Source organism: Mugil cephalus, chromosome 15 (genome assembly GCF_022458985.1).
Source record: "Mugil cephalus isolate CIBA_MC_2020 chromosome 15, CIBA_Mcephalus_1.1, whole genome shotgun sequence".
Taxonomy (NCBI): domain Eukaryota; kingdom Metazoa; phylum Chordata; class Actinopteri; order Mugiliformes; family Mugilidae; genus Mugil; species Mugil cephalus.
In genome coordinates, this window is record NC_061784.1 from 3794100 (window position 1) to 3817965 (window position 23866).

The 23866-nt window shown below is 40.0% G+C and overlaps 2 protein-coding genes across 8 annotated transcripts; both read left to right on the top strand.

Moving 5' to 3' along the window:
• Window positions 1–1634: 1634 nt before the first annotated feature.
• On the top strand, window positions 1635–12505 carry aifm1 (apoptosis inducing factor mitochondrion associated 1). Of its 6 annotated transcripts, none has more exons than XM_047606970.1 (20): window positions 1635–1897; window positions 3208–3341; window positions 4491–4611; window positions 4961–5044; window positions 5805–5876; window positions 6056–6127; window positions 6236–6301; window positions 6682–6803; window positions 6939–7069; window positions 7512–7602; window positions 7904–7988; window positions 8603–8679; window positions 8848–8956; window positions 9044–9151; window positions 9272–9360; window positions 9451–9591; window positions 10121–10263; window positions 11619–11743; window positions 11834–12021; window positions 12108–12505. In XM_047606970.1, exons 1-20 carry the CDS (start codon window positions 1810–1812, stop codon window positions 12177–12179), a joined length of 2118 nt encoding a protein of 705 aa, XP_047462926.1. In that variant the 5' UTR covers window positions 1635–1809; the 3' UTR covers window positions 12180–12505. The 6 variants fall into 6 exon arrangements, with proteins under 6 accessions (XP_047462926.1, XP_047462927.1, XP_047462928.1 ...); XM_047606971.1 differs by having other exon boundaries at window positions 4964–5044; XM_047606972.1 differs by lacking the exons at window positions 5805–5876; window positions 6056–6127 and having other exon boundaries at window positions 1636–1897.
• A 1193-nt stretch (window positions 12506–13698) lies between these two features.
• Window positions 13699–23599, top strand: glra4b (glycine receptor, alpha 4b). 2 transcript variants are annotated; one of them, XM_047607176.1, is made up of 10 exons: window positions 13699–14080; window positions 14553–14680; window positions 15458–15525; window positions 18267–18490; window positions 19578–19660; window positions 19754–19891; window positions 19994–20208; window positions 20958–21116; window positions 21601–21696; window positions 21813–23599. In XM_047607176.1, the coding sequence occupies exons 1-10, from the start codon at window positions 14019–14021 to the stop codon at window positions 22083–22085; spliced, it is 1446 nt and encodes a 481-aa protein (XP_047463132.1). In that variant the 5' UTR covers window positions 13699–14018; the 3' UTR covers window positions 22086–23599. The 2 variants fall into 2 exon arrangements, with proteins under 2 accessions (XP_047463132.1, XP_047463131.1); XM_047607175.1 differs by having other exon boundaries at window positions 19578–19891.
• Window positions 23600–23866: the final 267 nt, after the last annotated feature.

Genomic DNA, 23866 nt, shown 5'->3' on the forward strand with positions numbered 1-23866 from the left:
GTTGTATGCATTGTGACATTTTCGTTTACATGAACTGGTTAGTGGTTGTGTAACTTCCTAGGTACAAGCACCTTCTGCAGCAGTCACGCCTCTTAATATGAAGTATAGCCCTGAAATGCATATTTTGTACAAGACAAGAAAAGATCACAAAATTTGATAATATGAAACTTACGTAACCAGGCAGCTGGTTGGAATAGCATTTTTAAGAGGGATCAGTCATCGTGAATAATCTAGAGTTTATCTTTGAGTTTTAAGGTACAATTAGTGTACCGTTCTTTATGTTTTGCCTGTATTTTCTGTGTAGCCTAAACACATTAGCTCAAGCAATATATTTTGTGTAGTCATGGTTTAAGCCATCTAATTACACATCAAATAAGCACAGGCAGCAGCAGGAGTATTACAACACTAATAATATCTTAATGCGAAAGTAAGACTCGTAGCAAGAACAGCGGTACTGGTAGCAGTGTAAAGGTTAGCCGGGCCTTTCAGTCCGATGATACCTTTATCACGCAATTGCTCAAAATAAATTGTAAAACACATCAGGTACACATCAACCCACTGAAATGTGCACGCTCTGCATAATGTGAGCTCATTTCTCTTCCCAGTAAAGTCAATGACCAACGTCCACATCCCATCGCCTTTTTTGTTCTCTTCTCAACAGGGGAAGTAAATAAATCCTCTTATTTAAAATGAAAACGATTTCCCATCATGGATTATAAACTTCCTTAATATTCAAATCTTCAGTACAAACAGTCCGAAACAATCCGTTTCAGAATGTGCATCTGATTGCAGCCAGACAGCACTTATCAACCAACGCTGTTCAAATATCTTGATGAACCAGCAGGGGGCGACAAAATTACCTACTTTATGATGTTTTGTTTTCTATCACTGGGCGAGTTTAATATTTATAAATCATGACTCATTAAAAACCTGTGAGAGTTTATATAGATACATCAGACTGGCCCGCATACATTAGCTTTCATGAGCAAACATTTACAGTGCATTTTTAAAGAAAATGCACTTTAATTGCATTTTGTAATTGCACAGTCTAAGCCCAGGAATTTTTAAATCTATGATCCATCTGTCCATTACATTTCAACCAGCAACATTTTTTTCCCCTAACAATAAGAATACAATAATTTACAATGAAACAGTTATTATCAGCGTTTTGTACACGTCATTATATCTTAATATTTATCTCCCTTAGCCACGTTACTGCGTTAAACACACTGTGGGGGCAGTCGCAAACTATGACCGCATTAATGTGTAAAAATGCCAAGAACAAGAATAGGGTTTAAGGGTACGGCAGATACCAGAGATCATCTTAATAAAGATGGACAAAACACCACCAGGGAGCGTAACAACCTTCAATACAGGCCTGTAATATGGAATAATAAGTTATATTAACTCTCTAATTATTAATTGTAGACTCAAAATATATTACACCGCCACGGAAACAAACTAATCACTAATACGACTTTAAGTAGCTTAAGTTTTCAAAGAAATCGCGCTCACAGCTGTCAGTGATGTAAGTGGCGACGCCATCTTTCTTCCGAAGGCGTTAACTTCCATAGTTGCTCGTGGAGAGCAATCTCTTGTCCTGAAAGAGTCTCTGCTATTACCCATGACTCCCCTGGATAGAGTGACCTGTCTCTGGCCTTGGCGTGTGCTGTAACGCAGTGCTGCTCCTGCTCCTACTAGCTGTCAGTGGTCGCTAGCTGTTGGACCCCGTTAACGGTTACGAGCTCGTGTTTGTGTCCGACGAGTCGGTTGGTAAGCTAGGAGCCGCCACAGCGGAGCGGAGCCACGATGCTGACATGTAGGACTATGTGGAGAAAGCTTGCACCTCTTGCCAGGAGCTCATCAACTGTGTGCCGGCAGAATGTGAGAAGAGCTGGTGGGTAACTAGTTACTGCAACTTGTTGTCTTCGTGAGAGGTGGCCTCTGTTCCAACACACATAGCACGATATTAAAATAAATAAATAAGACAAATAAAGACATTAACCAGGGTAGCCTTGTTAGCTTAGCTTACTCAAACTATCCCGACCTTCGTATGGTTGTGCGAAAGCTAACGGGGCTACTTAGCAAATGTTGGCTGCAGAGTGTTTCTCTGACACCTTGATTACTGGCCAGCTTAAACTTCGATTCATTTCATTCATTCATGAAGTTTCCCAGAACGCAACGCAAGAGAATCACAGTCGTTTGAATACTGATAATCTCGTGCAGGTATTGCACCACATTCTGTGACCCGTCTTATTTCACCACGCTTACATAGGCCGGCTTTGGTTTGGACCGCGGGGTTTTGCCATTCCTCTGTGATCCAGATAGGATCAGCACAACAGCCCTTCTGAATGTTATGCATGGTTGTACGATATTCACTAATGCATTATGTTATTAACAGTATCTCAGAGTGAAATTACCTAGCACTGCAGATGAGAAAACACATGCAAATTGACACCAGGAAAGTGAGAAAGCATCCTCATTAATTTGACAACACATGTAAATACAGAATCACCATGCAAGTGACAACAGAAGAATTGCCAAGGGACCCTGAAAGATGATCAAAGGGCTCATAATAAATGTTAACACCGTGTTACACCGCTATCAAGCTGTAAATCCAAGTGTGGTCATTTGAATTGACAGGCTAATGAATGAGCAAAAGGCTGACGACGAATCAGGCACTCAGGATGGTGTCTTTTCTTGAGTTAAATAAAAAGGTTATTTAAAGTGAGATTGAAGCCTCAACCAAACTCAAATTGTGGGTGCACTGCTTTTAATTAACCTGATTAACTGCCATAGGGATTTCTGTGACCTCAGTATGACACCAAAGTGTGTCAGTCAGTTCATTTTAGGAAATGTCTTATTAAAACCTGAAATCTAGAGGTTTACTGAAACACTGCGTAAAAGCACATCCTTTGAAAATTATTTTTCATTGTGGACATCTCTGCACCAACTAGAATATTGTAAGATATAGAAGGAAGGTGAGATATTATCTCCTAAATGATGCAGACATAGTTAATATTTAATTGAGTTGCAGTGTCAGTCAGAGTCCTGCAACCTACAAAACCTGATCAATATAAACAAAATCAAAGATTGGAGAGCAACTGTAAATGCATCTGTATTGTCACCATGCTGGAAAAGATATATTTTTTATTACCCGTGATTGGACAATATATTTATATTAAAAATATGTCAAATTCTTTTCAGGGTTGAACAGTGGCAGAACACCCACATGCGTACCTGCGGCTCACATGTCCACGGGACCGGCAGGGGGTGGAGGAGGGGATAACTTGAAGTACGCCGTCCTGGTTGCAGCAGCCTCCCTCGGTAGCGTGGTATATGTGAGTATGGGTCTTCTGTCGTAACGTATAGCAATGTTCAAAATGTTCTAGTGACATGAGGAGGTTTTGATGAAGTGGTTAACTTCCTAAGTGCAACAAATGGAAAAAAGGAAATCACGTAATCTTATAATGCGACCACCTCTTTCCTTTCAAATGCCAACAGTTCTCCTGTCTGTACTATTTCAAGATGTCCTTCAGGTCTGTTGTACAAGCATCTTGGTAGCAAGTTACTAGATGTTTCGTGGATCTTAGTTGTTTTGGCTGCTTAATGTAATTTCACAGGCGTTGCATTTAAATGGACACTAGCATTCCTTTAACAATCTCTCAAATTACTCATGCAACCATCCCAGTCAGGGCAGACTGGCCTGATCGTAAGGATTTAACCTCAACATAGGAGTTTCTCTTTGGTTTGTCCCATGCCCACATGTGGTAAACATCACGATGGTAGAAAAACAGAACTGGTCTGTAACTGACGCAGCATTTTGGGTGAGGAGTGTTTAATTTTTTGATGTTTGAAAGATTCTGAACATGAAGCGTTTAACAACCTTAGCAAAGCCTGATGTGGGTTCGTCTTTGTAATTTTCGTCTGTTGAACAAATTCATGTTATCAATGAATCAGTGAGAAAGGACAAAGTCTTCACTTATATTTCTTACGTATTTCTTACATCGATGCTACAGCCGGCAGGATCACTTTCCACATTTCCACAAAGTCATATTCTGATTGACTTTGCGGAAATGTGGAAATCTGTTTGTTTTGGGAATGTAAATGTACATCATACAGTCCTTGTAAAGACAGTGGCACTGATCGTTTGAAATACGCACAGTTCTCTGAGTGGCTAAACCATCTGTTGCAGCACTTCTTGGCCTTTAGGTGAAAAACACTGAATGTTGTTCTTGAAGAACCTTTTCTGATGCTTAAGAAGTCATTTCGCGCTGAACACTTCCATGATGCTGCAGCGTTATGGATGAGTGTTCATTTGGATGTAACCCTGTGATTTGGGTTGCTAGCTCATGTGGTGTTAGTGTGTGAGTTTTCACCCAGAATGTCCTATCCTATCAAGGCTGGAGCCAATTGACAGATTTGAGCAGGTTCATAAAGTAATGGTTCAACTGGTCATGACTGAACGTAGTGAATTTTTGTTTGCACAGGCGTACCAAACTGTGAAGGGAGACCAACAGAGATATGAGGCTCGTTTGGCGGAGTTGGCATCCAGATCACAGAAGGCAGCTTCAAAAGACCCAGCCACACTCAGCCAGTCAGAGCCTACTGGTAAGCAGTCTGTCTCAGCTGATCACCTTTACTCTTAACTCATTCCACTTAAAAATCTTAACATATGTGTTAGAGATTTTCAGCCACAGTTAAGTTATTTAGTGCAAGGTCAAGGCTTTAATGAGCTGAGTCTGCACCTCACAGTTAAGCCTCCTCTTTATTTGGATGTAAACAGCAGATTTTAAGACTGCAACAGTCCGATGGCAACAGAACTGTACTTGAGTTACTGGTAGACTGGTTTAAATCCGTCAGTGAACATTACCAAAAACCTGATTCCTTTTTACTCTTTAGCTTACATTTATTCCTCATCAGTATCGAGTTAAAACGTGCTGCCTCTCTGTCCCTGAAGCAGCCCCGTCACCAGAGAAGCCGAGCCCTCCGGCCTCTGATGCCAAAGGTGCGACCCCCAGTAAATCAACAGAACCACCTCCAGGTTTGTCTGCATACTTCCCTATATCCACACAAGCATGTCAAGCATGTACCTAGTAGATACTAATGTACTTTGAAGAGACGTAGATATTGAAATGATGCCACCAGCTGGTAAAGTCATGGAACTGCAGAAAAACACACCTCTCATAAACACTGACATGTTTAATACTGATGCTCAGGATATTCTGAACTTGTATCATCTGTGAGGCTGAGAAGTTGACTGCATGAACTGGAACTTTGCCTTTGTATTGCAAGTGTTGATTTTTCAGTGTTTATTTCCAGTGTTGCATGTTTTCATTCTCACTGCTTGTGCGAGGTTTTATTAAATCTGTGCTGTGTAACCTCATAAATTAACCCTTTACACTTTCTCTATAGCCTTTGGAAACTCTCCTCCTCTCCTACACACCTACAACTGTTTGTATTTCTGTGTTATGTTTTGCGGGACATATTGTTTGTATTCGTAACAAATATGTTGGCTGTCATATTTGGGAGGTAAAACGGAGGACCTCGTGTCTGACATGTTCTGTGACTGACATTCGTTGTGCATCACTGTCTGGGGATTTGTTGTGGTCGTTTTGTCTGTATAGCATTGTGTGTGTCTGTCAGATTTTGCCACCGTCTGGGCACATTTCGGACATTCTGGTGTTGGTATGAATGCTCTGCAGAATATTGAAGAGATGCATGAACCCTGTTGACCCCAACTTTCATAATATCCAGAGAGTATAGTTTAAACTTTAAACCCAGACTATGGATTGCCTCAACAGCAGATGAGCCAGTGGGGGAAACATCACCAGAGGAAGCAGCAACACTGCTTGCTGCACCTGTAGTTGAGCAGGGTAAGACCTGTGCAGCAAGGATGCATTCATTCTATTTAAAATATTGGCTTTATACCCCTGAATTTATATCTGACTCTATGAAGTAGATTGAGCAGGTATAATGAAAGATAGATTTCACATATTGCCTAGTAGTACTTGACATAAGGGGTCGTTATGCTGCTTTACCACTATACTACTAGAACCGTCACCCCCCTCTGAGTCGTCTCCTGCCGAGCTTACAGAGTCACCCCCAGCAGCAGTTGTGGAGAGTGGTAAGGCCTCAGTCAGACCTTTGCATGGAAGCAGTGATGTAACGTTGCCACATCTGAGGGCTTATTTTCTCTCATTGTGACTGGTTAATCATCCGGTTATACTAACAGAACCTGCAGCAGAAATCCCCGCAGCAGAGCCACCTGAGCCCCAGCCTGAAGTTGTGGCAGAGAGTGGTAAGACCATAGTCCAACTCTGAGTTGGGGGGAAATGGGCAGACACCCTACTACACAACACATCTTCCCATTCTGATCATTTCATTCTCCTTTTCTCCCGTTTACACAGTTGACTTGTCTTTCCATTACAGCTTTTATCCCTGCCTGTTTTTTCCCCACATTGTTTGGTTTGTAACGATAAAGGTTAATCTCACTTGTGACATTTTCTTTTCTTTTATTTACCAGGTGCATTCACTCCCTCCGGGTGTATTTGTGTAACTCATGGGTTCTAATGAGATCATGCACTGACTGCATCTCTTTCTTGTGTTTCGCTTTTTGCCTTTCCTCTCTTTCTCTCCCTCTTTTCTTTCCCTTCTGCTTGCTGTCGTTCTCTCATGCAGCAGTGGCCTCAACACCTGCCTCTTCCAAGTTGCCCTCACACACCCCTTACCTCCTCATTGGTGGAGGCACTGCGTCTTTTGCTGCTGCCCGGTCTATTCGAGCCAGAGACCCTGGTGCCAAGGTCAGTCGAGCCTTTATACTCACTCTCTGTCCAGGTTTTTACCCATCTAGTCGAACCTGACTTTCTTTTTGTGTCTTTATGTACTGCATCTATTAGCTCATATTACTCATGCATTTATTTAATTTTTGCTGCTAGGTGCTGATTGTGACTGATGAGCCAGACCTCCCGTACATGAGGCCACCTCTCTCTAAAGAGCTGTGGTTCTCTGATGATCCCAGCGTGACGGAAACACTGCGTTTCAAACAGTGGAATGGAAAAGAAAGGAGGTGTGTTTAAACTCTTCTTACCTGGTATTAGCTTGTTCAACTTTATTGCTTATTATTACACTGTTTGTCTCGTGTAAACATGTCTGTGCATACTAATGCTTTCCATTGAGATCTCTTATATTTTATTGCAGGAGTGTCCACTTTTCCATCCAACCTGATATTTATACTCATTTTAATGGTGTCTACTGTACAGTTACTAACTTCTTCTTTCTTCAGTATTTGTCACAAACTGATGTTGTTGAAGATGCAAAACAAAACTGGCACCACCCTCTGTGCTGCAAGTCTCTGTTTCACTAAGAAGAACATGATATACAAAGTGTTTTCACATCCTAGTATTGTCATGAGATCAACTAGAAGGATCGACATTTCAGCAACTAATATCTGAACATTGTTAAAAGCCAAAAATTAAGTCAAGTTAAATATTTTTGTGTTTATTTTCCAGTATCTATTTCCAGCCGCCGTCATTCTACATCAGTCCAACAGAACTGGATAGTGCAGCGAATGGGGGAGTGGCTGTTCTCACTGGCAAAAAGGTTTATAGTTCTGTTATTAGCAGATTGGCCTCTTATCGCACCTTGTTTGTTAATGCATATTTTTATCTTTATAGTCTATTAATGCACACCTTCATGCACAACACGTACAGTGCAGTTCATCCTGTATCTCTATTATTGTGTATATTTCTTTATTATTCGATTTTCTGGATTTATCTTACTTTATAGTACCATAAATTCCTCCTATGTGTGAACATACATGACAATACAGAGAATTCTGGCATCATAAAGATGAGTAAACCTAATGCACTAACGTGTGTCCCATGTTTTTAATCCATTTTAGGTGGTACAGATGGACGTGAGAGGAAACAAAATAAAACTGGATGATGATACTGAGATTTCTTATGACAAGTGTTTGATTGCTACAGGTAAGATGCTTTAAAATCCTGTTTTATGGGGAAACACAGAAACTAGTATTGAGGGTCGGTTGTACTGGACTGTACTCATGTACTGAGCTCTGATATAACTCACACATTATCACTAACCACGTTGCACCTTGACACATGTTGTGTGTTACAATACATAACCAACTCTAGCTGCATGTGATTCAGTGGTAGGCACAGGTTTATTGGCTCTTTTAGATCCTTTTTGGAAGGAAACATTGAAGATGCAGTAGCACTTGAATATAAATTAGATGGACATATCATACATTCTATGCTACAGTAAATACTTTCTGAAAAAATAATCCTCCTTTTGGAAAAAAAGTTCTTTGGTGCCGGAGGAGATCCCTGCTGACTGTGATCATGATTTCAAGAGCATTCACTGACATTCATTCTGATATTTCAGATACTTAGATGTTGATCAATCATTAACACTTCTGCAGAGGTGGTAACTGAGCAACCCAAATATTTAATCTGAAAGTATTTTAAGTGCTCACATCGGCGCCTTGAGGCAACTATTTCTATTTGTTCTGAAACAAAAGTTGTGTTGCGGCATCCCTATTGTTTTTATGACACCATGTGGCTTAAATTTCTGTGTTAAGGTGGCGTTCCCAGAAACCTGCAGGTAATTGAAAGAGCAGGAGAGGAGGTGATGAAGAAGACAACGCTATTCCGCAAGGTCAGTGTTTAGCCACATGGTGGTGCTAGTTGTGTTTTGTTTGGGAATTATTTATGGCGTGATGGAATTACTAACTGGAAGTGTTAATAACCCAGAATGTAATTTGTTGTTTTTAACTGTTTTAACATAAACATGTAAATTTGATCTAAAATATATTTTCCTCCACAGATTGAAGACTTCAAATCACTGGACAAGGTCTCCAGGAACATAGAGTCAATCACAATCATTGGAGGCGGGTTCCTGGGAAGCGAGCTGGCCTGTGCCCTGGGCAGGAGATGTAAGACTATTTGACAAGTTGAGAAAGTAAGAAAGTAGATAAAAGACAGATGTGTGACAAAATGAATCATTGGTTTTCTCTCTTTAGCCACTGACTCTAACCTGGAGGTGATCCAGATGTTCCCTGAGAGGGGTAACATGGGAAAGGTGCTGCCTGAGTATCTAAGCAACTGGACAACAGAAAAAGTCAAGAAAGGTTCAATCTTGATTTCATACAACTAGTTTGACTGAAATAAGAAAGACATGTTTTTATGTATACACATCATCTGTCTTTTAATTTCTATATAATGGTATCCTGCATCTGATTTTTTTCCAGAGGGTGTAAAAGTCCTCACAGAAGCATTGGTAAAATCTGTGACCTGCAAAAACGATAAGTTAGAAATCCAGTTGAAGGACGGCCGATTAGTAAGTTCAGACTTTGTTGCACAAATGTGGCCTAAGTAAGTAAATGTATGTCACTCATAAGTCACTGATTATCTTGTTCTTCATGTGTAGGTGAAAACCGACCACATTGTTGCTGCAGTTGGCCTGGAGCCTAATGTCGAGCTTGCTAAGTCAGCAGGTCTGGAGGTGGACTCTGACTTTGGGGGCTTTCGTGTCAATGCAGAGCTGCAAGCTAGGTCCAATATTTGGGTGGTAAGTTAATGTTCACATGAAACGTTATAGATATATAATAGTGACAAAGATCCACAGAGCTGCAAGGAATTTCTCAGTTTAAAGGCCTTCTTTCACATAGTATTGTGAGATCATTCAGTGGTAAAGCTCTGCTTTCTTTTACCAGTTAAGCCAACAGTGCACACTAATTATTTGCTATTTTTTTATATTAAACAAATATTGACCAAAGAGCAGAAATATGCAGACTAGAGGTAAATTAAAAAAAAAAGGTCACAATTAAGAGATTTATTTTATAGTGTGTGCAGGGCTATTATGATAATTTGTAAAGTTATGTCTTTTGATATATCAGTCTTTCATACGGTGCCCTCTTCAGGCCAGACAAGTCATGATCCTGATATAATTCGCTGTAGAAGTATAATAAAGCAATATCTGCCCCCTCGTTTGAAGTAAAAGTTATATTTAAAAAGAAAAATTCTCTTCAGCTTTTAGTGTGAAATAATAATTCAGTCCTTACTACTACTTACTACGAATCTCCTCTGTCTTGACCTAGGCAGGAGATGCCGCGTGTTTCTACGACATCCGACTGGGACGCAGGCGAGTGGAGCACCACGATCACGCCGTTGTGAGCGGTAGACTAGCAGGAGAGAACATGACAGGAGCCAGCAAACCCTACTGGCATCAGTCTATGTTCTGGTGGGTATTTCCTGCTAGTAATACTAACTTATGTGGATCCCTTTTCCAGATGAAAGCTGTGCCCACAGTGTGTGGAAATGATGGAAATGATAGTGCGAGCCAGTCTGAATGTTTGAATTGAATACAGTTAAATAATGGACCAGTGGGGAATCATTCTGCAATTGACCAGGATGTAGGTGTCAGATGAACACGGGTGATCGCTTTGAAGTCTATAACACCATTAAGTCTGAAATATTTAAAATGTCTTTAGAGGACATTAGGATTGGAGTTGGCAGCAGAGGGCTGTATTACTCAGACAGTAAATTAATTATGGACTTGAAAAATGGCTCTCTGTTGACCATCACTGACAGGATCGCAGGAGGAGGAGTTTCAAAAAACTGAGCTTCAGCGTGGAATGCGCTTCTCACTAACCAGTTGAATGCTGTGATTGCATGTTGCTAACAGCTGGTGAAATATGACACAGTGCTGACAACATGAGTTCACTGCAGTCCAAAAAAATACACTGGGACATTAGCCCAACTACCGAGGCGGCAGATGTAGTCAAACAATATGTCACTGTTTCTAAGAATCAGAATCATCCCAGTGAATAATCCTGGGGAGTAACTCGTAATCTAGGACACACAGCACTTAATCGTTACTCGGCAGCTGGAGGCTTTTAGTTCATTTCACGTTGTGTTGTTATAAAGCGTGTTCTGTATCCACTTTACCCCTCCACTGTAAGCTTCTCGTTTTAGAGTCAAAGGACTTTTTCCAGTTCATCTTTTTTTGATTATTCTGGAATATAAACTGTTTTATGAACAAATAGAGTTTGACAGGAAGATTAGAACAGTGTCAATGAAAGTGTGTCACCAGATTCCCTCAAAATCTTGATGAACACTGGGTCTGCATGCCTCTGAATTAGTGCAGTTAACGCTGAGGCTCTCTGGGAAGTATGTCATTTGTCATGGACAGCTGGCTGTGACATTGCTTCAGGTCGTCAGCTCTCTTGAAACTCATCAAGTGTCTGCTGCAGGGTTGTTACTGGAGCTTCCAGCCCTCAGTTTATTTCATGAAAATGCTTCTGTTGCAACGTCTTTAGAATAGAAGCTGTGTGAAATACACAAAGAAATAACAATTGTGTTGTTACGTTTTTAAAGTAGACAGTTGCTGTACTTCACATTGGAAGATAAACATCAGCAAAACTATTTCCTGCAGAAGAGAAAATTCAGTTTTGAACTTAAAAAAAAATAGAGGTGACACTTCTTGGTAGTAAAAGACTGTATGTCTATTTTCAACACACATTGTCTGAACTCCAAAAGCTTATGATAACATATGCCTGAGTTATTCTTCTTGTTAAAACATGTGTCTCCTCTCAGGAGTGACCTGGGTCCTGATGTGGGCTACGAGGCCATCGGGATCGTTGACAGCAGCCTGCCAACAGTAGGCGTGTTCGCCAAAGCCACCGCCAAGGATACACCTAGAGCTGCTACAGAGCAGTCAGGTAGGGGCGTTTGCTGTCCAGTCAAAATAATTTCATTTTGATTAGAAGTCAAAGGGCCAGATTGAGTCTGTGTCTTTGATTGTGTCGCAGGGACGGGGATCCGGTCAGAAAGTGAAACGGAGGACACGGCCACCAGCACAGTGGCCCCTGTAACACCTGCCCCCGCTGTGCAGCAGAAAGACGACTATGGCAAAGGAGTCATCTTCTACCTGAGGGACAAAGTGGTGGTGGGCATCATCCTGTGGAACGTCTTCAACAGAATGCCTATTGCGCGGAAGGTAGGCACATTGTTTTGCTTTATGCCGTCAAAAGGATTGAAGTACAGAGTTGTCTTTTCTAAACAGCCTCTTTGTGTCGTTTGTAGATTATCAAGGATGGAGAGGAGCATGCAGATCTGAACGAAGTGGCCAAGCTGTTCAACATCCATGAAGATTAAGATTTCAGAGGGAGTTGGGCGTCAAGTGAAAGTTGAACTCTGGCAGTGACTGCCACATTCTTTAACTGGTCAGGAATACCAAACCAGAGGATCAATGTAAATTATATCATGTCGCTGGAATATTTTCATATTTGGAATTTATATGTGCTGCCCTTTATCGTTGTATTTTTCCTCTCTTCACATCTTCCGCGACACTTGTGTGATTGTCTGTCGGCCCCACCCACCCACCAGGCTGAAAATGTTGCGCATGGATTATGGTGTCCCTCTGTCTGATCAGAGCGGCTTGTTCTCAGAGAAGCTGCAATAAAAGCTATTTTTAAATTGGAGTCAACCTATTATTTATAGTTTTGCTTCCAGATAATAGCTGTGACAACGGATAGGTTGACCTCCGTTCTGAGCCGTGATTGTTCTGATGGTTGTTAAAGTCAGCGTGGCTGAGCTCATCTGTCCCGAGGCATTTTAATCAATGTGCAGTCAGCTTGGCACATTTCCTGTGGTCATACATTTGAACTAGAGTGACTTGACCTTAAAGCTGAGTGAGCTGATGTTGAAGGTTTGACCTCAGTTAAAAGACTGTACAAAAAAAAAAAAAAAAATGCATAAATATATTTTGCAGCGTGTGAAAATGTGATCTAATTAAGTAAATCCACTCTGCACTCCACTAAAATAACATTCAAATAAAGCTTGGCCTACTTACTCTGACCGGAGGTAAAAATGCTCGGGCATGCATTTTTTTTTATTTATTTATTTTTAACTGAAGGCTTCTCGTTATTAGAATTGCCTTCATGTTTTTTTTTTCTCTCTCACACATTTCTTATCCTGTTTGACACAGTGGGCTGCAGAGCGAAATGTGGAACGGCCTCTGGAGTGTGAGGCAAACACGTGCAGCCATAACGTCCCGTCGCTTTCTTTGACATTAATTTTACATGAGTAAATGGCTGAACTGCCTCCCCCTCTGTATGGAGGAATAAACATGAGCTTCCACATTTGTATTTGAATTTGTCTGACAGTTTGAAGATGAAATAATTAGACCAGAAACTTTCAACGCCACTGCTACTGATAAACAACTTCTTGATGTATGGTGACTCTTAAAGATATATTACACTTGAGTTCATTGGCTCTTAAGGCTTTTATTTTACTTAGCTTTTACATGCAGTTACTGCCTTGACAACTTGGCTTTAATTATGCATTCTTACAAACTGATAAGATTTCATATCATATTAAATATCTGTAGACACTTTAATGCTACTAGAAAAATGACAGGGTCACTTTTATGTGATTTTATTGCTTTTATTTAGGTGTGTGTTCTTAAAAAACATTCAAATTTGTGGATTTGGGTTGGTCACTTACAGTGTTCTACTATCCAATTATCAAGATATTTGAAAATGGGAAGACTTTATTTAAAAACTCTTTCAATGATAACTTTATTTATTTATTTTTACTAAGAAAGCTTACTTGTAAATGTAAGGCATGTCGTATGAATTCTCTGTGTTTCCCGATGCAGAAGTGTGGGGGCCCCTCCACTATGAAAATGGTGCTGTCACTTTAAATATTCTTGCAGTAATTCCTTCAGCATGCATATGGCCATGAAAAAGAGATAAAGCTTGAAGTCATCCACACAAACACAGGCAGGAAAAAAAATAACTTCCTTAGGATTCTGAATTATACAGCAGCAGCTTCCTGTGTTTACACCTGCAGAGAGAGAGGGAAGGAGGGAGGGAGGCTCAGAAGACGGAGTGGAAGAGCAACAAGAAGTTCTCCGCTCGCTCCTCCGCTTTCCTTCCCCACACAGTTTCAGCTCTTTGTCTTCTCATCATCTGTTGGGTCTTACAGCGAAGGATGCGGCTGCTGCAAGTCACATATTTGCTGTGGGTTTGGTTTCTAGTGTTTCTACAAGGCAGGTAAGACATTTCCATGAGTAAATGGAAAATTTGTGCTGCATGTCTATTTGACTCCGTTTCATGACATTTCACTTGTTTTTTATTGTTGCTTTTAAAGTGAGAAGAAACTTGCATGAAATATTTTGTCTTCTTTAAATGACCAGAATAAGATAATCGTTGATTTATCCAACAGTGAGGAAATTCTCAAGATTTGTAAGATTAATGAAACAAAAAAAAAAGATAATTCTACAGTTGTAATTGAATTAAAATAACATCAACACTGTTGAGTAAGCAGGAAGCAATTTAATTACCAAATGCACAATGGTGCAAAAATGTGATCACTGTTCAAATCAAGTCAAATTTCAGATACTGCACATCTTTAATACAGTCTGCTTGCAGAAGAAAAATGGTTCTTAAGTCTTTTACATTAAGTTAAAAGTAAAAAATCCAGGAGGAAGTGTCACTCAGACTTGGTTGTCCCGTCACTTGGCAGGTCTGTGCTCTGTAAGGAGGTGAAGTTACCCAGCAAAGCAGCCAAGCCCCACTCTCCTTCTGACTTTCTGGACAAACTGATGGGACGCACATCTGGCTACGACGCTCGCATCAGGCCAAATTTCAAAGGTAATGCAGCGTGCAGTTGTAGGACCTCTTCCGTCGGGACAGGTGTGATGATGTGCACCGCTCAATTTGCGCCTGGGCAGCGAAGCAGCACAAATCATTCACAGATGGGTCAGAAGTGAGAGATGCTGCAGGCTATGAGCGTTTCACACAGAAGTCTTGTTTCCTTTAGTCGTGTGTTGTTACTGTTGCTGTGTTGACCCACAGCCTCGGGTTGTCGTATTTTTACACAGACTTTCAGATTTCTTTGTGACAGAAATGTGCAGTCACCCTTGCGTGTTACCCCAAAGGCCTATTTCAGTCCAGTCTTGACCCGCCTCGAGAGTGAAGCCAGCAGATTCTCCCTGACACACTTCCCCCTCAGCCTCTGGGGTCGCATTTCATATATATTTCATACTTGCTCCACATCCTTGTCAGAGCACGCTGGGTAAATCCCGGACTGATTATCTATAAATACACTAATGTAACTAAAGCAGAATCAATAAATTATTGCCTCTTAGGAAATGAGTCTCTAAAATATTTAAGTTTAAGAGGTCGATGTTTGGACTACGCTAATGGGAGCATAGTGGAAATGACAACACAATTCCTTTCTGGTTGCCTTGGATGTGGCTGTACATCATGACACAGTGTGGCACACTAGGCAGGAAACAAGCACGTGCTGTTTTGCAGGAATGCTCTTCACTGGTTTCAGGCTTCATGTTCATCTTTTTCTTCTTCAGTGGTATTTAAGAAATCAGGGCTACTATGGTGTGATGTGTAATGACTCTCTCCTTCTGCCAGGTCCTCCCGTCAATGTCACCTGTAACATCTTCATCAACAGCTTTGGGTCCATCACTGAAACAACTATGGTGAGGACATTCATTTTTACAACATTTTTAATACAGCACCATTTTACTTCAGTATTCAGAATTACCACAGAATTCACTGAAATCAAATTTAACTTTAGATTTCTTTGTATGGTATTAGTTAAATATGTCAGTAACGTCTGCTGTTTTTTTCCTTGTTATTTGTATCCCTGTGACTGCACCAGAGTACAACTGGTGACCATTCACTAGTAACATTATTGAAAGTAGTTTTTTAGTATTTCATTCTTAGGACTTTATCATTATCCTCCTGAGACCCTGCGTCCTCATGTGGGCACATTAAATTGTTTGGTTGGTGGTACAAGGCACAAAACCTCATCAAATTTTACAGTTGTAACTTGTTTATTCATGCTTATTTACTTTTCTGGATTGATATGATCGGCAAATTTAACAATATTCTTTATTTGTTAAATTTATATATATATAATATTCTATCAATAGCAATAAGCTACAAAGTCGCTAGTTATCATCTGACGACTTTGGAATTTCATAATTTCATTGTTTGTAATCTTGATTTTGCACAGACATGTTCAGGGATTGAAACAAATACATTTGTTACACATTTGTGACGATATTGTATTATACAGTGAAATAATTCTGGTGTCCACATATGAGGACTTTTTTTTTTCTCAAAAACTACTTCCTGTTCAAACATGATGCTTATGCTTAGTTTTTTAACGTCCTACTGATCCCAGATACCTTAGAGAAATTAAAAATGCATGGCAAACAAAAGCTCGGGTGTCTGGAGGTTAAGTCTTTGCAAAACAATAGCTCTGAAAAGAGTCACTTTGATAGGAAATAAGTAAAGTATGTGCATATATCTAACTGGGTTTGTATGGGCTTTTGTCGGTAGTAGTCTGTAGGCGGTTGCATGGTCACATTGTTGTCTCTTAGTTGCGGGTTGTTATACTCAACATTTGCCAGTGAGAATAATCCTTCCTTATCATGTCACTGCACCGCTGAGTCTTGTCACAAAACATAAGAATAGGAATAGGAAAAGAGTTTTTCCTTGCCACCATCACCCTCAGGCTTGCTTTGGAGGTTTCAGGTCGGTTTTTCTAAAGCGTCCTGAGACAATTTGTATTTTTGTTGATACTATGTAAATAAAATTGAATTGAATTATGGTCCTGCCCTCCTCTGTTGGAAGATGTATTCAAAGAAGCAACACCACAGTGTAGAGATACTACTTCAGTATTAAAACAACAACAACCAAAAAACAATAACAAAAAAATTAGCATCAATATACACCCACAATACCAAAAGTACTCACAAACTATGACATAAAAGTCATATCGCATTCTAATTATGGATGCATATGCGTGCACTAAATGAATGTTGCTGCTTTATGAATATACTCTGCAATAATAGATGTATGGTATTTCCCTCTGTAATGTATTAAAGCAGCAGCACAGAGTTTTAAAATATTTGCGAATGGTCCGTTCTGACTTATAAGTATTTCTGATCTGCTCCACCACTTAATCTAATCTACCCCATAATGACAAGTTCCCAGGTATTTATGCAAGGCACTGTCATTTTAAATAACCTTATAGTAACATCTTAGTTACCTCTACGCTACACAGTAAACTCAGAGCAGAAATGATTTGTTTATGTCCACAAATATACACGGGATATTTAACTTGATTAAATTTTTCAAATGTTGCTGATTGTGGCAGATTCTCTGAGGAGTCAACCTGCTACTAGTGGGATTATAACAGTGCTGCAGTTGCATTTGTTGTGCTTCATTTCCCCTGCATCAAATGTGGTACAGTTCTAGGCCAGATTCAACAACACCAGAGGTTACCGACCATCGTTAACAGTCTAATTTATTGTTAATGAAGTAAAAATGTCGAGGTTGTATATAGTATATAGTATTTTTCTCATACCCAAGTCTGTGTCAACGAAGGAACTATCCTTTATTTATGAGGCCCATGCATATGGTGTCTGTTTGGGGACTTATTCTAGAGTCTAGAGTTTGAAAGACTTTCTAAAATACCTCTAAGAGAGAGACATCAAATTTTAATTGATAGAAAGTGAAGTGAGTGGACTTTGGTGTTGTTGAGGTTATGGGCACTGAGGTCTGTTTGTCAGCATTTATGCTTTTCTGTTTTTTCTTTTTTTTCTTTAATGCTACAGGTCTCTATCCCTGATTAGTTACACAGACTTGTGGCAAATAGTGTAATGTTACTGAATATGTACAGAATATGCGCTGAACACTGATCAGGCATAACATTATTACCACTTCCTAATACCATGTAGGTCTCCTTTGAGCGTCTGGTAACAGGATGTTGTTAGTGGGGACCTTTGGGTGCTATGGGTTGAGGGGAGGGGATTTTGTGGCTCACTTTGAGATCTAGTGAATTTGGAGGCTAGGTCAACTCCTTGTCCTGTTCTACATGTTTTTTTTTTTTTTTTTTTTTCAGTTGTTCCTAAACCGTTTTTGTGTGTAGGAGTGTCATTGCTGTGGGGTGGGTATGTCTGGTCTGGTCTGGTCTAGGTGGGTGGTACATGTCTAAGTAACATCCATATGAATACCAGGTCCAAATGTTTCCCAGCAGAACACTGGATTGTCACAATGTCTCAATGTTATTTACTTCTCCTCTCTGTGGTCATAATGTTATGCTAGATTGGTGTATTTATACTACATAATAACATTTTGTTTCAGTGATTTAAAACTAGAACTAGTGCGATCTCTAATTATTATCATGATTCATGACTCCAAACCACAGGACTACCGGCTCAATGTATTTCTGAGGCAGCAGTGGAACGACCCCCGGCTGGCATATAAGGAGTATCCAGATGACTCTCTGGACTTGGACCCTTCAATGTTGGATTCCATCTGGAAACCTGACCTGTTCTTCGCAAATGAGAAGGGAGCCAACTTTCACGAGGTCACAACGGACAACAAACTGCTTCGGATATTCCAGAATGGAAATGTCCTCTATAGCATCAGGTGATCTGTTCTTCGTAGGTGGAATTGGCTGAGCCAATATATATATAATATATATATATAATACACATAAAAACCATATCAATGGTTTCTTATTTGCTGAGTAAATATGTGTCCTCTCCCTCTGTGACTTGTAGCCTAAGCTGAACATTTGGCTCACTGCTTGTTTTTTTTTTTCACTCCAGTTCATTTAGTTGTAATGGTATTGTCCAGCACACAGTGTGAACCAGTCCATGTTGAAGAAATAACTGCAGGCTAAAAGGGAATCAGGTCAGAAATGTGGCAGTGGTGAATTGTAGCGTAATGATAAGGAGTTATAATTAGAATATAAAGAATAGGAAGCAATGTGGAAACTCTCTTAGAAAATCCTCGAAACACAAACCAAATCATCAATAACAGCATCATACAGAATGTGTTAAAAATGTAAATAAAAACCTTTATTGACATATGAGCAACATGTGGATTACACTATATTCATCCTCTCTCCAGGGTTGCTCATTTGAATGAAAGGCTTCACTTCATCCTTGCTGGAATACAGACAAGAAGGGCATTTAAAATGAGCAGCGGAAGACGTCAGGACTCAACAAAGAGAGCAGTGACAGCTAAAGAAATTCAATGTATTATCAGTAAAGACCACACCAACGCCTGTGTTAAATAATGGGACGTTCTTTTTTATTTAATCTTGATCTCTGTGTCCTGTGAGGGGGGCAGCACACTCCTATTGTGATGGTGCTGCTGTGTTCTCAGCCCATTTTACCTCAAGCCCACCGTGAAGGCTGACATGTTGTCTGTCAGCACCTGTCAGTCCTTTCTGCTGCTTGTAGTGGAACAGAAAGATGGAAAGGAGGACAGGTGCCAAAGAGGTTAGAGCCGCTTGATGTGACCTTTAATGGAGGGTGAGCGTGCAAAAAGGGGTTGGAGTGACACCTGAATAAGAAAAAGCTGGAGCTGTGGGGTTCAGAGGCGCTGGTTGGCGGGGTGTCCGCTAACTTTGTTTTTGTCCAGTCATGGGTCAGAGTGTGCGGGCAGCACTATTTTGTTTTACACACCATGTCTGTAGCATTGTGGTGTTGCTGCCTCTGTTTTCCAGGCTGACACTTACTCTTTCCTGTCCGATGGATCTGAAAAACTTCCCTATGGATAGCCAGACGTGCACGATGCAGCTGGAAAGCTGTGAGTTCTTCTTCCTTTTCAAAAACATCACATTCACAGTAGATCCTCTCACAAACTCAAGTGCATACTGTGCACGTTCTCTGTCTCTTCTAGTTGGCTACACCATGAACGACCTTATTTTTGAGTGGCTGGATGTCGGAGCGGTGCAGGTGGCTGATGATCTGATGCTCCCCCAGTTTGTGCTAAAAGAGGAGAAAGGCCTCGGCTACTGCACCAAGCACTACAACACAGGTACATGTGGCCACCTGTCACTCGACATCCTCAGCACACACAGCCAGTTGCCAGTCTCTAACAACATCGTCAATTTGTGCTTCCATCTGCTGTGCTTGGTAGGTAAATTCACCTGCATTGAGGTCAAATTCTACCTGGAGCGTCAGATGGGCTACTACCTGATCCAGATGTACATCCCCAGCCTGCTCACCGTCATCTTGTCCTGGGTGTCGTTCTGGATCAACATGGATGCTGCTCCTGCCAGAGTGGGACTGGGAATCACTACGGTTCTCACCATGACGACGCAGAGCTCTGGCTCCAGGGCCTCCCTGCCAAAGGTCACACTGTTTGCTTTGTGACCTTTTACAGGGAGGAGAGGAAAATATGATTAGTCATTGTTCATGATAAACTGATGATTTAAAAATGTAAATGGTCACCGGACTAAAAGTGTGCCTTGAATCTTTGTTTTATTTTATTAACCACCTATTGTGTACCCATAAACAGAAACTTTACATACATTGTATTTATGTACAGTATATGAATATAGAAATATATCTATTTCTATGAAAGAAGCCAACATTTAGGTCTTTCAAATGAAGGGAATTCATACATATTTTAGTTTGCACTCTACTTCAGAGAGAAATGCATGACTATAGCTAACAATTTCCTTTCACAGTTTTTATATGTAGCACATATGGCTTAGTCTATCCACCTTATAAAATATGACATGTAATCATTGAAACTATTGTTATAATAATCTGTATCTTTACCAATGACAAATGAAAGTGCTACTTAAACAATGAAAGTTAATAGTGCAATGTGTCAATAGTAACAGTCAAACGCTTTCCACACAAACAGAAACACTAAAATACATTTTGTTGTACATTTACCTAAGGTTTTAACTTTTACCTGCCTTACGTGCAGTGTAGTATACTTAAATAATACTATAACACTTCTTCCACCACTGCATGATGTTAGCGAATACTTAGCGGAGAAAATAACATGACATGTAAGTCCATATATGTAATTTTATTCCGTATTTCACAGCCTAACATGACTGATGTAAACTGAGTGATTTCTTTCGCAGGTTTCCTATGTCAAAGCCATAGACATCTGGATGGCAGTTTGTCTTCTCTTTGTGTTTGCTGCACTGCTGGAATATGCAGCAGTCAATTTCGTTTCACGCCAGCACAAGGAGTTCTTCAGACTGAGGAAGAAGCTGAAAGAGCAACAGCGGCAGAGAACAGTGAGTGCAACCCACCCACTCAGCCCTTTGGGCGTCTGTCACCGGCTATTCCCTGTGCCTAGCTATGCACGAGCTGCAATTCAGCTGCATGCCGCACTCCAGCCATGAAATGCAGACAGCGCTGACCTGTAATTAATTCAAGTCACCACCTCACTCCAGCGTTGGCTGAATGTTCTCTACATCTTGCTGCCTCACATTAGATACTCTGAGAAGAACAGGGGGGAAACTAAATGGGCTGAAAAACAAAATACTTCCTAAATGTAGCAGTGTGACAGCAGCTGCAGAATTCATTCATATTTTTAATATTTATTCGGCAATACACAAAACATCTGCTTCACTCTTGTGTACTTATTCATTGTTGGATTTATGCAGTATAATGAAAATTTGTCTTGAAACATCTACATAGGAAAGTTGAGTTGTGTCACATTTGTAAAACAGCTCCACCCGTGCAGTTTCACTGACATGCCGCATTTTTCCTCATCAGCAAGGAAGCGGCGACACCAAGGTGAAAGGAAACAACATGTCAGGCAACAATGCTCCACATGGGAACGCAGTCCAACAGTGCAGTGCCTGTGCCAGGGTATATTTTGCTTCCTTGTTTACCAGCCAGTCACTGGCTCGAAAAGAAAAAACATCAGCTGCTGAGCTGTGGGATTCACAGAAAGTGTAGTTATGCTATGTGTCTTGGTCTTGCAGGAGGAGGAGCTGGCACAGCAGGGTTTTCTCTTCCAGAGTTTTGGACTTGCATTGTCAACAGGAAGTGCACCAGAAATGGATGCCACGCCGGTGTTTGCAGATTTACCTCCTGGTTTGGGTTTCTATGACATACGCAGACGCTTTGTGGATCGGGCAAAGAGGATTGACACCATCTCCCGAGCTCTTTTCCCCATGAGTTTCCTCATGTTTAATGTCCTCTACTGGCTCACCTACAAAGTTCTTCGACATGAAGATCTCCACGCCAAGCTGTGACAATGGACAGACCCAGGACCCTGAACATACTGGATACGTTTAATTCTGCTCTCTTCACTAAAACATTTACAGGCTGAGAGAGCCCTCAGCCAGGCCATGAAAGATGCGTTATGACTGCATGTCCAGTGCCATTGGGAAATTCCATGACATGGAAGAATTCATCAGTTTCTTTAAATTTTTAATGCTTCCAAAGAAATCCACTTTTTATTAGCACCAATGCACATCACACATCGGAGTACAGTGTGTGGGTGTGTTTGTGTACAGCTGGGATTTCAATTATAACACACTTGCAGTTACTGTAGAGCTTCACCAGAATTTGTACTGCAGTGCATGCTTACCTGGCCTTCTGTGTACTACTATTACAGGTGTCATGATACATGGTATTACAGAGACAAACCATTTAAACACTGCAACCATGAATTACACTTTTGCAAGTGTTTCTTAACTACAACACATTGATCCAAATATTTCCATCCATTGTAGGCTGCAGAACTCTAGAATTAATTACTGTTCTTAATAATAATCAGGAGTCAGGTTACATTTTGAACCCACCAGCAGGAAGCATATTTGTGATATGAAGTGTGAAATCATCTGTAATTTCAATTATTTAATGCTACAAAAGGAAAGAATATGTTGTTGAAATATTTCACTGTATATTTATATAAAACCATAGCACACAAATATCCAAAAATATTATAATTATAATTATAATAATTATTATTATTATTATGGTCAACAATTTGAATCTTGAGTTGAATCTGCATACCAGCCAGAGATTAATATAGTCCTATGGATTCCTCACTCTTTGTGGCTACTTGAGCTCTGTTAATTTGCTCAGTTGTATGTTTTTGTTTTATTTATTTTTTATATGGAGTGTTTCTGTGTGCATCTATCTGGAGACTGGTTGAGCGCTAGAAACCTCTGATTTTAAGAATAAATCTTGCCATAAAATGAGGCTGACATATGAATATTTCATTTTAAAAAGTAGCTGTCACATGCATATACAGTAGTAGGCGGAGGACAGTACTAAGAGCAAGGGTGACCTCTTTTTCTAGAAAGCAGGATCAGAATTATAAGAGGACACATGATAAATATTTTGTGGACATATAAGACAATCTTAGCACAGAAACACTTAAATAATTGGATATGCTACCTTAAACTCACTCTCACACAAATGTGAATTTTCATCAGTGAGTTTAGACAAAATTAGAGAAGGGACAGAATTAGAAGAAATCTTGTTGCATTATTTATTGCATTTGTTTTAACTGCACAATGCCATCTTCAGCCACAAGGGGGCACTATTGCATCGTCTATGTCTGGAGTGATCAACCTTAAAAGGAAACTTTCCTTTTTGCTCTGTGAGGTTAGATGTAAAATAACTGAGAGAAAATAACTTATTTGATAGATATATGTTCTGCAGTTATTGTGCAGGACTTACACGTACAATAGATTGTAATAGTATTAACAACTTTACATGATTATGTCATTATTATTATCATAATCACCATTATTATGAATAATCGCATTGTTATTATTATTGTTATTGTTATTAGCCTTTGAATGGCTAGTACTCATTTTGACTTTGTCATTCTAATGCACCCCAAACTTTACTGTGCATTTACTTCTTTTATATTCTGGTTAAAGTATGCAAAATAAACAAATAAATAAATAAAAATACATCATGTTACTTATTCGTATGCCGTATGCATATATTTTATTTATAATATTCTTTTTTTGTGAATTTAGGCACGAATGCAAAACAAAAAAAACAAACAAAAAAG